At 37.4% G+C, this 15,771-nt stretch overlaps 1 protein-coding gene across 3 annotated transcripts; it reads left to right on the forward strand.

The window, feature by feature from the left end:
* Positions 1–26: 26 nt before the first annotated feature.
* Positions 27–14,991, forward strand: nudt18 (nudix (nucleoside diphosphate linked moiety X)-type motif 18). Of its 3 annotated transcripts, none has more exons than XM_056463244.1 (4): positions 27–72; positions 2,558–2,720; positions 6,530–6,743; positions 13,797–14,991. In XM_056463244.1, the coding sequence occupies exons 2-4, from the start codon at positions 2,568–2,570 to the stop codon at positions 14,405–14,407; spliced, it is 978 nt and encodes a 325-aa protein (XP_056319219.1). In that variant the 5' UTR covers positions 27–72; positions 2,558–2,567; the 3' UTR covers positions 14,408–14,991. The 3 variants fall into 3 exon arrangements, with proteins under 3 accessions (XP_056319219.1, XP_056319216.1, XP_056319218.1); XM_056463241.1 differs by lacking the exon at positions 27–72 and adding an exon at positions 570–626; XM_056463243.1 differs by lacking the exon at positions 27–72 and adding an exon at positions 1,092–1,427.
* The last annotated feature ends 780 nt before the right edge of the window (positions 14,992–15,771 follow it).

Consider the following 15,771-nt stretch of genomic DNA (forward strand, 5'->3'; position numbering starts at 1 on the left):
TGGCCACTTGGAAGTGCGTGCGATAGACAGGAAGTACGCAAGACCCATCTCAAGAAAGCTCAGCCTCCCGTGGTAAGGATGAAGAAACTTTAATATATTTATTTTGTATGTGTGAATTTGTTCTGAAACTTTGGTTCGACTTGTATTATTGGAAAACAAGCATTAAAAATGAAATTGGGAAATGGTGCTTCAAAATGTAATGTATACATTTTAATATCGTAAAACATGACTGGTTTTGTAGTACAGGGTTACAAATTGACATGTAAAGTAGGCATGTAGTCAAGTGCAAAGATCGCTAGTGTGTATTGGGACATGCCCATTGAAGCTCAAGAGTTAGGGATTGTCTAAAAATTACAGCTACATTTCACTCTTCCTCGAACGAAATGAAACTACGGCCTTTCTTTCTTTGAAAAAAAAAAGCAGCCATTGTTTTATTACAGCTAAGTAATCTATTCTTTGAGACCAAGGAAGCAAATACATAAAAAATTAATATTAAGGAATAAAGCGAGACTGAAAAAAAGTAATTTGACACCGCCCCTAGATAAGCGTTCTCGCGAAATAGGTGTTATCGCGAGAGTAGAATGAGATGTTTTCAGTCTACATGCGTCTGTTTTATGACAACCTGGGTCAGTAAACATAGATGTTTTAATTTAATGTTGTTGTATTAAGTAGTCATTCGTGATAATGCTTTGTCATCTCAGACTATGTAACTTATTAACTTATGTAATGTCATATTTATTTTGCTTTAGTCCATTTTGCTTACAAACACAATGTTAATTTAATGTCTTTGTATGTAGCCAAATCATGAAATGTAGGGGGGGGGGGGTAATATTGTGCTATACACTCATCAATAGATTAAATAATTAGATATGTCTTCTGCTGAACATTGTCATGACATTGCCATGGTTTAATTGTAGTCAATGTAATTACAATTATTTCTTGTAGCATTAATTACCATTTTTATATTTACCACAATTTTACTACAAATGTTGTGGCAATTCTACAGCATTGCATTGATTTGTTTTTACAATGATTTAATTACAGACACACACTCACCGGCCACTTTATTAGGTACACCTAACTAGTACTGCTTTAATCCTTTGTAGCATAGATTCAACAAGGTACTGGAAATATTCCTCAGAGATTTTGGTCTATATTGACATGATAACATCACGCACTTGCTGCAGATTTGTCTGCTGCACATCCATGATGCGACTTTCCCGTTCCACCACATCACAAATGTGCTCTGTTGGATTGAGATCTGATGACTGTGGAGGCCATTTGAGTAACTCATTGTCATGTTCAAGAAACCACTCTGAGATTATTCGCGCTTAAAGACATGGCGAGTTGTCCTGCTATGAGTAGCCATCAGAAGATGGGTACACTGTGGCCATAAAGGGATGGACATTGTCAGCAACAATACTCAGGTAGGCTGTTGCATTGAGCCAATGCTCAATTGGTGTTAATTGGCCCAAAGTGGGACAAGAAAATATCCTCCACACCATTACACCACCACCACCAGCCTAAACTCCATGCTTTCATGTTGTTGATGCCAAATTCTGGCCCTACCATTGAATTTCGCAGCAGAAATCGAGAATCATCAGACCAGGCAACATTTTTCGAACCTTCTATTGTCCAATTTTGGTGAGCCGGTGCGAATTGTAGCCTCAGTTTCCTGTTCTTAGCTGACAGGAGTGGCACCCAGTGTGGTGTTCTGCTGCTGTAGCCCATCCGCCTCAAGGTTGGACGTGTTGTGGGTTCAGAGATGCTCTTCTGAATACCTCTGTTGTAATGAGTGTTTTTTGAGTTACTGTTACTTTCAGTTATTCTCTCTTTTTCAGACCATTCTTTGTAAACCCTAGAGATGGTTGTGCATGAAAATCCCAGTAGATCAGCAGTTTCTGAAATACTCAGACCAGCCCGTCTGGCACCAACAATCATGCCACATTCAAAATCACCTTTCTTTCCCATTCTTAAGCTACGGTCACACTGGGCTTTGTGTGTGCGAAATTCTGTCGTGCGGCGCTGCGAAAAGGGGCGGGATTAAACAAGCTTATTAGACATTTTAAAAAGCAAGCCATTGCTCCTTGTTTTACATTTTTGCCCAGAGAGGTCCTGTTTTGATCCTCGATTGGTCTCATGCAGTCAAGGGATGCGATTTCGCAGGTTAGAGTTCACCAAGCTTGAACTTTGCACCACAGCAACCTGCGAAACTTAACGCATGACCTCGCGTTTCCGGTCTGACGCATTCGCGTGCGTATGAATGGAAGTCTATGGGAAGAAAAGTCAAGTGTGACCGCACCTTTATGCTTGGTTTGAACTATAGCAGATTGTCTTTACGTCTACACGCCTAAATGCATTAAGTTGCTGTCATGTAATTGGCTGATTAGAAATTTGCATTAACGAGCAGTTAGACAGGTGTACCTAATAAAGTGGCCGGTGAGTGTATTTTTACTATAATAAAACTATGGTTAATTTTCATTTGTGTACACTGACTCTTCTAGGCAGCCTCTTTATTTGACGATGATATTAATTTTGTTCTGTTGTGTAATTAAAGCAACTCTGCCATGGAGTCGCTATCACCGATACTGGAGGAGAACTTGGAGAAGATTTTGAGGGGTGAGGGTCTCGAGATTGATTCTGTCCCTGACCAAGTGGACCCTGTCACACTGAGGAAGAATGTGTGTTATATTGTCGGCGCAGTAATTTTCAATTCAAAGGTAAAGGTGTTGTCATTCCTGCATGTCATTGTTGTTTATTTACTGGAACATGTTTGTTTGGTAGCAAGGAATATGGTCATGATCCAGGTATTGAAAGATTTCAACTTGCCAAGTTAGGTTTGAAAATAGATCAATAAAAACCCCCCGAAATAAACAAAAATTTCATGCACTTTGTCATTCTGGAATCATTTTAGGATGGGCATACAGTATGTTTGTTTTGTTCTTATAAAATCCAAAAGAAAACCTGATATTCTTAATATTTCAGTGGGTTTTTAGGACTTTGGTTTAAAAAGATTTAAGACATATGGGTAATGAACTGCAGACGAGGCAACGAAAAAAAGCAATTTCTCATAGAGTGACAATGTTTAATACCTCCCCCGATCTGAAACCTATACTTATTTTGTACATATATGAAAAATGGCAACTGTACAAATCGTAAACTTGAAATATTCTTGAAAAACTTGAAATTTTTAAGAATGATAGACAAGATATTTAGACAGAGAGCACTTTGATGGATGATTTTAAAAATGCCTCTCAGGGAAGCATATTAAGGAATCAGATATCAAGCTGAAAATTTGCCATGTTTTTTAATGTAGAATTTCATGTTTTGGTTGTGTAATCTCTTATTGAATTATGAAGTTGTTGTTATTATTATGTACTACTCTAAATCAGTATTTCATTGGATGTATGATAAATGACAGACCTGTTGTAGCTTTCCTTACCAAACAAGTGCTTCTAATTGGAATTTAATTAAAATATATCTGCAGATTTATTTATTTTTTATAAAGTTTTGCGCAGAAATGGCAAAAACACCCGCTGAACCTGTCTGGCCCTGGTAATGGGTTTTTTTCGGTCTTGCTATAAAATAGCCTTAAATTGCTGATACTAAATGGCAATACATAAATACACAAACAGAATAATTAAAAATGTACAACCCCAAATCAGAAAAAGTTGGGACAGAATGGAAAACGCAAATAAATTTACTTTGACTTGTATTTCATTGCAGAGAATATGAACACAAAATATTTCATGTTTTGTCTGGCCAACTTCAGTTCATTTGTAAATATACATGCTTTCCTGTCATTCATACCTGCAACACTTTCCAAAAAGGTTGGGACAGGAGCAGTTTAACGCTAGTAATCAGGTAAATTGGTTAAATAATGGTGTGATTTGAAACAGGTGATGTCAACAGGTGACTGTAATTAAGATTTGGTACAAAAGCAGCATTCAAGAAAGGTCTAGTTCTTTAGGAGCAAAGAAGTGATGAGTATCGCCAGTTTGCCAACAAATACATTATTGAAAATTACTGAAAAGTTTAAAAACAATGTTCCTCAAAAAAGATAGGAAGACATTTGGATATTTTTACCTTCAACTGTGCATAGCATTTTCAAAAGATTCAGCGAATCTGGAGGAATTTCAGTGCGTAAAAGACAAGCGTGCAAGCCTAAGCTGAACCTGATCTCTCAGGCAGCACTGCATTAAGAATCCTCATTCATCTAATAGTGAAATCACCACATGGGCTATGGACTACTTTGGCAAACCTTTCTCAGATACAACAATACACAGTTACATCCACAAATGCCAGTTAAAACTGTACTGTGCCAAAAGGAAGCCCTATGTTAACAATGTTCAGAAGCACTATCGACATCTCTGGGCTCGGAGGCATCAGGGATGGACCATCACACAATGGAAACATGTACTGTGGTCAGATGAATCAGTATTTCAGGTATTTTATGGGAGAAATGGACAATGTGTGCTGTGGACCAAAGAAGAAAACATCATTCAGACTAGGGCTGCAACAAAGAATCGATTAAATCGATTCAATCGATTACTAGAAGCGTTGGCAACGAATTTCATAATTGATTCATTGTGTCGCTGGACACGAAGATGTTTGATTACTAAGAAAACACTTTAGTTCAGCACGGAGCGGAGTAAACATGGTCTCTCTCTTGCACTGATACAGAGTTCGGCACCTCATAGCTAGGGATGAGGCAGAAGGGAGTTCAACAGCAGGGTAAATCACTACAAAAGCCTACTTTTGTTCATACCTGCCAATACTCCCGTTTTTCACGGGAGTCTCCTGTATTTCAGACCCATCTCCCGCCCATCTCCCTTATTGTTTTGTCTCCCAGAAAACTCACGGAATTCATCCCTGCACTGCAAAAAAAGCTTTCCTTTACCTAGTCATTTCGTCTCGTTTCCAGTCCAAATATCTAAAAAAATCTTAAATCAAGACTAGACAAGAAAAATGGCATGAGAAAATGAAGTGATGTTTAAAACTTCTGTTTGAGATCATATCTCATTAAGATTATTTTTCTTACCCTTTTGGTAAATATTTTTGCTTGATTAAAGCAAACAATCACTTATTTTGAGGTGGTTTTTATCACTTATTTTGGGACATAATTTCTTATGCTATTTCATGTGTCTAGTATCTTGATTTAAGAATTTTTTTTAGATATTTGGATTGAAAACAGGACAAAACTACTTCGTTTTTTATTTTATTACTATCATTACAACAACTTAGGGATGAGCATTTTTGAATAAAGAGTTGGAAATTAATGCTTTTCTTAGTTTTTTAAATAATTTTTTAAACGATTCATCAATTAATAATCGACAGATTATTCGATTATTAAAATAATCGTTAGTTGCAGCCCTAATCCAAATTTTTACCAGCTAGTCCAAAAACCTGTCATGGTATTGGTATAGTCTGTCATGGTATAGGGTTGTGTTTTGGTAACTTGCACTTCTCTGATGGCACCATTAATGCTGAAAAGTAGAGGTTTTGGGGCACAATATTCTACCTTCAAGGGCACAACTTTTGCATATTTCAACAAGGCAATGCAAAACCACATTCTGCACACATTACAAAGTCCTGGCTGCGGAGGAAGAAGATACGGGTATTTTACCAGCCTACCTGCAGTCCAGAACTGTTTCCAATAGAGAATGTGTGGCGCATTTTGAAGCAGAAATATCTGACAACGAAGACCCTGTACTGTTGCCCATCCTAAGACTTTTTTGTAGGAAGAATGGGACAAAATTACACCTGAAACACTTCATCACTTGGTGTTTTCAGTCACTAAACATCTTTTAAGTGTTGTGAAAAGTAATGGCAACATTACAAAGTGGTAAATGCTTTACTCTTCCAACTTTTTTTGAAATGTGTTGCAGGAACCAAAATTGCAATACGTTTAATCACGAGGAACACATTAAATAATGTTTGTTGTATTGTCTGCAATGATATACAAGTCAAAGTAATTTTAGAAATCACTATTTTCCCTTTTACTTGCGTTTTCCACACTGTTCCAACTTTTTCTGAAGTTTTCTTTGGGGTTGTATTATATTTAATTAATAATTACTGTAATAAATCATGCCTTATCTTTGACCTAACAACATAGAAGCTTTATATACTGATAGTACACCATATGTATGACACAGTTACGAGTTAATCAAACTGAAATAGGTTTGATATTGCCTTGTAAAAATGCCTCGGACATAAGATGTTTAATGCTTCTACTCTCTGCTGCTGCTGCAAAAAAGCATGTGGTCCTGGTCAAAACCTACCTTACCACCATGGGTTTTTTTTTCAGGGCTGTCCAACTCTCAATCACAATCTCAATCAATTCATGATGCAAATTTTACTGACACACATTTCCCACTCTTCCCTAATTGTTTGTTAATAACCTATATAAATGAAAATGCTGGCCTCATCAGCACATTTGTGTGTATATTTCTTCTGCGTTCTTCATTTTATTAGCCTTGATGCGCATCAGCCTCTCTCGAAATCATCTGTGTCTGCTTGTTTTGTGCAGGAGGAAGTGTTGATGGTACAGGAGGCAAAGAGAGAGTGTTACGGCAGATGGTACCTCCCTGCGGGTCGCATGGAAGAGTGTGAAAGCATTCTAGAGGCACTGCAGAGGGAGGTCAGAGAGGAGGCGGGAATCAAATGTCAGCCAATCACACTGCTGCTGGTGCAGGAGCAAGGGCCTAGATGGGTTCGCTTCATCTTCCTTGCTGAGGAAACAGGTCAGATTGAATGGTTGATTGTAGACTTGCACACTATTGCTGCGTCCCGATTCGCATACTTAAACTACGCCCTAAAATGTACTTTTTAGTAAAGGAAAGGTATATACTTTTGAGTGTGTAACAGAAGAGTATGCAAGCTTTACTGGCTGTTTCTCAATTCCAAGAACACAGAGAATGGACTTGCGTTTATGTGGAGACCGGTCTTGCCAGGTGTCCTCGGAAGAACGAACTCGGGAGACCACGAGAACAGAGAACACGTCCTGTGAGAAAAGAGATGCTGCATTCTTCCTGATGGTCACATGACCTTCACACATTTTTTAATGGGAAATTATTTAAACATTGCAGCATTCACACAATGATTTATTGTTTTTCCACTTTCAAAATATATACTATGCATAAAACATTATAAATATACGTTGCACAACATAACATAACATAACATTTAATACGAATTTCAGCAAACAAACACCCTTAATGTGTTCATTCCTTTATTAAGATGGTAATGTTTACTTTTACGGTTTCATTTAGGGAAACTCCTGAGGTAAATAAGTGAGATCTCTAAATTTTAATAATAAATCTAAATAAAATGCTGCCCTTTCCACCTCCAGTCGCAATGACTTCTGGGATTTCTAGAGCAAGATGGGTGCTCAAATCTGCATCGGTGCGTCCTCGATATCAAAAACACATCCGGGAAGTTTCACGCGTCCTCCGTTCTTGCGGTCTAGAGTATTGGAACTGAACTTTGGCAGCTGATGATGACGTTACACGAGAACACGAGGACGCAAGACCGCTGAAGAACGCATATTGAGAAACAGCCACTACTTCCTCATTAACAGGTCGTTGTGTTGCTTAGTTATGAGCCCTGTCAATCGTCAACACATCATCCACATTTCTTTCATATATAATTGCCTACCTTATTGGAGATTCAGCAGCCTGTTAATCTCCCATTCACTTGTCTTTCATGCAGAGAAATCTCTTCAGGTCTTTGGGTAATTATAGTTTTGTAGTTCTAAATGATTTCATGTCCAAAGCGCAATGTACTTTGGGCAATATCAGCAATTTGAGTATGGATGCTTCTACACTTAAAATTTTTACCGGAAATAGTAAACCGGTAAATTTGGGAATTTACATCCGGGAAATACAAATTCACATCCGGGAATTTTTGGCATACTCTTTTTCAACCCACTACGATTTGGGACATACTAATTCTATTTTCAAATACTATTTAAGACGGATAGTATGCAAATTGGGATGCAGCAATTATATCGAAATTAAGGTTGATATCGCAAAAATGGCTTAAAATACATAATATAGAATTTTTTCCCCAGTGTTGTGCATTCCTAATTCGTTTAAAATTTGTTTTGTTGTTTACAATTAATGTTGTTTACAATGTGTTGTTTAAAGGCACTGTATGTAATTTTCGCCACTAGAGGGTGTGTATTCACAACAAACAAAATCATAGTTTGATGATGCCGTGTAGTGGCACCACATGTAGTTAGGACACCGTGTAAAACTGCAGACACACTTAACTTTTAGCCAGAAGACCGGAAACACAAGCTCTTGCCACTAGTTTCACATGTCACTGTGTTCTAAAGTTCAAACTTGGTGAACTCTTATCAAAACGTGACCTCTCTGTACAGAAATTTAAAATATGGAGCAATCGCTCTCTTTATAACAGTTTTTTTACAGATGCTAGGAAACATTTTTCAATACTTAGGTCACTTTTGCAAAACTCTTCACACAGTGAGCACAACAGAAGTCTATGTAGGCTAAACTGAGGATCAATTATCATTGTTTTGGCACAAAATGCATTCAATGAGTACATCTCTCAAATTTCATCAATTCTTTTCTCACTCAGACACAACACCTGCCAAAAATCTTTGTACGAACAGGACATTTTGCTCATGCTTACATACTGTTTTCAAAACTGTTAAACTTCTGTTCAAAACAATAACATAATGCAAAACTGAATGTTCCAGTAACACATATTGCAGTTATAAACAATATATATTGCAATTATAAACAGAGATGTGACCTTGTTTTACACAAGAAAACACTGTAATGCTGCATGTTGTTAGTGTTTTTTAGGTCATTGTTTTGTGGGTGACAAAGTCTGTTTGTCGGCTGTCAACCTTTGCTAGTGTTGTTGAAGAATGAGTTTATTTGAGACCTGAATAAAGTGTTTTGGTAGTTGTAGTGCATTTTGAATGTGAAATTAACTGCTTTGCCAAGCTGAGAGTCAGCTAGGAGAATTGTGTGAAGAGTTTTACAAAAGTGACCTAAGTCTTAAGAAATGTGTCCTAGCGTCTGTGAAAAAAAAAAACTGTAATGTTACATTAATGCTAACACAAACTAAATGGCTTATTTCTCTGCATTTAAACATTAGGTAACACTTTATTTTGATTGTCCATTTGACTATTCGTAATATGTTTATACTACTCCTTCTACAGACATTTAACTGACTATAAGAAACTTTGCAAGTACACGTCAACTTACACTAACCCTAACCCCAACCTAAAAGGTCTTCTTATAATCTAATAAGAATTAGTTGGCATGTAGATGCAATGTTACTTAAATTCAACAAACAGCATGTCAAAATAAAGTGTGACCAATCATTCTTCAAAACATTCGGTATAATTTAAGTTCATAAGTCCGTTGTTTGTTTGTGTTTAATGGTATGCCAGATTTGGCAGACATTTAACTGACTATAAGAAACTTTGCAAGTACACGTCAACTTACACTAACCCTAACCCCAACCTAAAAGGTCTTCTTATAATCTAATAAGAATTAGTTGGCATGCAATGTTACTTAAATTCAACAAACAGCCTGTCAAAATAAAGTGTGACCAATCATTCTTCAAAACATTCGGTATAATTTAAGTTCATAAGTCCGTTGTTTGTTTGTGTTTAATGGTATGCCAGATTTGGCAAACATTTTCATCACAAGAAACTGCATACCGCAGTTGTATTATATGAAGGTTTTACAATTTATGTTTGCTAAAAACTCTAAAACTGTATTAGGTTAACAGTGTTAAAATGTTCTTTAAAGAGCCCCTATTTTGCATTAAAAAAGGTCATATTTTGGTTTTAGGGGTCTCTAACATGCTGATATGCGTATAAGGTCAAAAAACCCTTTCATTGTCTTATAATATGCATTTATTTTTACCTAATTATCTCAGAGACTCCCATATGAATTGTTCAGCGATTCATTTGTACCCAAGCACCTCCTTAGCGTGAAGCTAATCTGCGCTGATTGGTCCGATGACCTAGTCTGTTGCGATTGGTCGACTGCGTTCAGCACGAGACAGAGAGAAAAGCCCACCACGGCTATGAAATACCAGCCAGAGAGTATGTGAGAGCCCAATGCAGGATTGCAATAAAGCAATGCAGTTAAACACCAGCATATTACTCTACTCTTAAACCTAACCCCAAGTAATAACAACGACACACATTCAGTATTAATCCACACAGTGGGAAAAGTTGATCTATTTTGAAAATTGACCACGTGTGAGGAACAGCTGATGGTGGCCATAGCAAAGGCAAAAAGCAGAGGATCGCCATTGCAGAAACGCATTTAAAATCAGTAAAGGAAGAAGCACATCACGTTTTTAACATGGTTTTGGACGCGATATGTGAACAGCCTCAGAGATTTAACCTGAGAGATACAATACAAGCACTGATCTATAATAGATACATGATTACAAGCCGCGCGGAGCGATTACAACTTATAACACACAATTAAACACATATTTTGAAAACTACACAAAACGAGGCAACAATTTTAATGACACTTATATGGAATAAAATCACTGTCATTAATATTTCGTGCGTAAATAAAATTCATGCATCCGTAATTATAAAATCGTAAAGGAAAACGGAGCGTACTCGTAATTTTACGAGGCTACAATTTCAAAATATGCGATTAGACCAGACACAGATACGACATTTTGTTTTTCTGTTTGTTTATGACTGATAAATTTACGATGGCTGTACTTTACACACACAAAACACAGTTTTACCACGGACACGAAGTCCTGATCACGAGTACGAATCAAACAGCGAGACTTCACTGTCAAAATTACGTCACCGCTTCCACAGGCATTAATAAACAAGCGAGAGTCATCGATCATAACGGCGCGCCTGCTGGACGTTCGAGCTTACACACACCGTCTCAGATAAGATTTCTGTTATTCCCTCTTTGAGAAATGTCCGTCATGAGCTGTAATAAAGGTTGAGACTCAATGAGGTCCTATTTCGCTGTGTTTCTTGGACATTTTACTGAATCAAAATTAAGAACGGGCCGAGGATATAGAGCTAGCATAATGTCAGTTAGCGTTACAGGCAGCGAGCGCAGAGTCTCTCAGTGAATCACTTAACTATAACATGACATATGTTGATTAAGTCACCTATTTTAACTGTTTAAATAACTCTCAAATACTCTAAGATCACCAGAGAACACAAATTAAATTAGACAGATTTATCCAGTATAGGTAGATAAAACAAAGAAAAGTTTTACTCTTATCAATTAATTAACTTTAAATAAACCAGAATAAGCAAAATATAATGTGGTAATTAAACAATCACCAATATAGAACAAACACACACAGAAAGAGAGAAACACACAGAATAGTATACGGCTAAATGGTAATATAAATGTTTATGGTAATAGTTTATTAATTATAGTAATACAATATAATGTAACTAATAGTTTAATCAAGTAATATAACAAACAGATAATAACAAATAACATAACAAACATTTATATCAATAGTTACTAATACCTTACTTTGTACAAATTTAAAGATAATATAAATATATAAAAATCTGATCATATCATCTCCTCTCCATACATCAATGAGGAGCTTAATTATTCAGCTTTCAGATGACATACAGGTCTGTTTCAGATGATTGCCCCTCATGTCTGGGTTTTGTGGTCCGGGGTCACATATTTAACATTTATTTATTTTGATTCATAGTCTCATAAATGTTTAACGTTACAAACTTCTGGTGAGCACAAACCCTCAAATATTTAAACTGCCTTTTGCTGATATCTTCATTACATAATAGATCAATATTCGATCTGGCTTTAAAAAAGGTGACTTAATCAACAGATGTCATGTTATAGTTGAACACCATTCCGTGATTCACTGAGAGACTCTGCGCTCGCTGCCTGTAACGTTAACTGACATTATGCTAGCTCTATATCCTCGGCCCGTTCTTAATTTTGATTCAGTAAAATGTCCAAGAAACACAGCGAAATAGGACCTCATTGAGTCTCAACCTTTATTACAGCTCATGACGGACATTTCTCAAAGAGGGAATAACAGAAATCTTATCTGAGACGGTGTGTGTAAGCTCGAACGTCCAGCAGGCGCGCCGTTATGATCGATGACTCTCGCTTGTTTATTAATGCCTGTGGAAGCGGTGACGTAATTTTGACAGTGAAGTCTCGCTGTTTGATTCGTACTCGTGATCAGGACTTCGTGTCCGTGGTGAAACTGTGTTTCGTGTGTGTAAAGTACAGCCATAGTAAATTTATCAGTCATAAACAAACAGAAAAACAAAATGTCGTATCTGTGTCTGTTCTAATCGCAGATTTTGAAATTGTAGCCTCGTAAAATTACGAGTACGCTCCGTTTTCCTTTACGATTTTATAATTACGGATGCGTGAATTTTATTTACACACGAAATATTAATGACAGTGATTTTATTCCATACACTTACATGTTATGATCCGGAGGAAGAAGAAACTGGTCCATTTAAACTGTAAAAGTTACTGACAAAGTCCCTGTCAAAGTCTGACAAAGTCCCATAGTCTCTGCTGCTCCTTCAATAGCAAACGGCCGACGAATCCCACGTTGCAGCGCAGGTTATTGTATCAAAAATCTGAAAAATTACAGGAACAAACGCAGCACTAGGTTGGCTATACTGTAGTGTTGTTGTAAAAATGAACTTTAACCCTTTAATCCCTGCAGCCCATCTGTCAGTGAACGTCATTTTCGTGTCATGATCAGTCCTGTGATCCCCTGCGCCCCCGCCAGTGTCTGAAGTTAAAGCGCGATCTCATTTTACCGGAACTGGAACTCCATATTTGGTGATGTACTGTATCCGTATCGACATTAATGCGATGAAACAAAGGACCTGAACCCAACTCGATTCGTTTATTTAACTCTGAGTCAACTATTTCGCTAAAGAATCAATAGTTTTAAACAAGGTGTACTATTAGATTTAAATCTCAGCTGGATGTTTTCATTCACTTAGAGCTGTGTTACACACTGCATGGAAGCTCATTTTCAAAAACCCATAATAGGGGCTCTTTAAAACAGGTTAAGTGAAGAAAATAAATTCCTCTCCGAATTAAAGTCAGTACTGTCTTCTGTAATACACAGGTGTCAAACTCAGTTCCTGGAGGCCCGCAGCTCTGCACAGTTTAGTTCCAACCCTAATTAAACACACCTGATCAAACTAATTGAGTCCTTCAGGCTTGTTTGAAACCTGCAGGTAAGTGTGTTAAAGCAGGATTGAAACTAAACTGTGCAGAGCTGCGGCCCTCCAGGATCTGAGTTTGACACCCCAGATCTATTAGAACACACTTCATAGCTAAATTGCTTTAGAGGATCTTCTATAAGTATTAAAATCTTGTGTGTCATCCTGAAGTGACCAATTCTACAGTGGGTAAAACCATCTGATCCCACCTGTAGGAACATTTATATAGTTTTTTTCAAGGTATGAACAAATTGTTGGTTCGAATTGTTGGTATAAGTCCAAAGGAGGTACTGGAGGTTTTTTGGATATTTAAATGAAATAATCTTGCATATTGTGCCTTCAAAATATGTAACCTACATCAACAGTTTTATGTTGTTCTCTCCAAAAATGATTAAATACTTGAATATTCTCCAAATAACACACTGATTCAGAAAACGTCTACTTAAAAAAAAGAAAAGAAAAGATATATATATATATATATATATATATATATATATATATATATATATATATATATATATATATATATAAGGATAACCATTTGTTTTTTTGGTCATTGTGCCACTAGGGGGCTCTCTGAAGACAACTGCAGAAGCGGACGATGAATCTCTGCAAGCTCATTGGTGGGATCGCAAGTCTCCACTTCCTCTTCGTGGACATGACATACTGTCCCTCATCGACGCTGGACTCAAATATCGCCGAAATCCCTGGTTCCCAGTCACACAACCTGTTGACTTCCCCTGCCATGTTGTCTGCCAAAGACTTTTCCTCACATTCATCTCCAGCAGAGCTGACGCTGATGACCACCTGTGGCTGCTTATGAGCAATAATAACACCAGTCCTCATCCTCGTCTTCCTATAGTTGTATCTTTCAGAACATACCTCTCAAAGGCTGTAAGCAAACTGATTAAGGAGTGCATGTCTTCATCGTTCATAAGCGTTCATATGCGTGGCATTCTGGGAGTGCAGCACAATGGGAGAATTCCAGGCAAAACTGATGGGATCTGCTTCAACACGCTTGTGTTATTGGAAAACACAGAGGAAGGCGCTGAAGTTGGCAGCCCGCCATCATTAGAAAGTGACTGTTACAGATGGCAAGAGGTGACCAATCAGAGTCTTAAAGGAAAGATAATAGAGAGGATTAAAGATGGGTCTGTTCTGCCTTTTCAAAGTCTATAGTTTAACGCTTCCAGTATCCATAGTTTCAGGTGATCTTATACAAGATACATCTTGTATCTTCACACCATAGACAATTGCCCTCAGATGACCCTAAAGATAAAAGTCTAAGGGGGTAAGATCGGGCGACCTTGGGGGCTATTCAACTGGCCCACGATGACCAATCCACTTTTCAGGAAACTGTTCATCTAGGAATGCTCAGACCTGACACCGATAATGTGGTGGTGCACCATCTTGCTGGAAAAACTCTTGCCTGGAATGTGCCAGGTTCAGTGCATAAAGAGGGAAACACATCATCATTTAGCAATATCAAATATCCAGTGGCCTTGAGGTTTCCATTGATGAAGAATAGCCACACTAGCTTTGTTGTCGAGGTGTGAAAAGACAAGATGTGTAGCACCACCTGAAACTACGGATACTGGAAGCCTGTGCTGGCATTTCTCCTGCGGTGTTGCTATCAGTGTGTGAAGAGTGGGAGAAGAGGGTTGCATTGACAATCCAACACAATGGGCAGCACATTGAACACATTTTATAAGTGGTCAGAAACTAGTAAATAACTCATGAAAGAATAAAGTTAAAACCAAGCACACCATTGTTTTTCTTGTGAAATTACCAATAAGTTTGATGTCACATGACCCTCTTCCTATTGAAAAAACTAAAGTTGGATCCAAGATGGCCGACTTCAAAATGGCCACCATGGTTACCACTCATCTTGAAAAGTTTGCCGCCTCACATATACTAATGTGCTACAAACAGGACGTTAATATCACCAACCATTCCCATTTAATTAAGGTATTTCCATATAAATGGCCCACCCTGTATAATTAAAAAAGGTGACTTGATTAAATCTCAGTAAGAACCTGGCGAATGTATCACGGTTGCAGATCAAAAAATAATCGTAAATCAAAAAATTGACATCGCGTGTACAATTATATTACGAAAAAAACAAAAACTAAACGAAGAATAATGCCTTATTCACACTGGCAGCGACTTTGTAGATGGTGACCTTGTAGGACGCTTCAGCATCCTAATTGGTCCACTTGTCGAGATTGACAGTAGACCCTTTTCACAATGACGTCACTTCACTTGCCCCTATCGACAACGCAGTGTATTTTTAGTTCCGGTTTACCTTTGAATGAATGGGAGAATTTTCTGGAAAGTTTACAAATGAAAATATTATCACTGCACGATCTGATTTAAGACTATTATTGGTATTGGGCATGTGTCCTAATGTTTCTCTTTCAATGCTGAACTGCTTTCTGAGTTTGAAAATGATTTTTTAAAAGTTATTATAGGAATAAGCTTAAGGAAAGTATATGTTTGCAACCTTTTTACTTATTAATTAAGTTTATTTCCTCAATAATGGG

This window comes from Danio aesculapii, chromosome 8 (genome assembly GCF_903798145.1).
Source record: "Danio aesculapii chromosome 8, fDanAes4.1, whole genome shotgun sequence".
Taxonomy (NCBI): domain Eukaryota; kingdom Metazoa; phylum Chordata; class Actinopteri; order Cypriniformes; family Danionidae; genus Danio; species Danio aesculapii.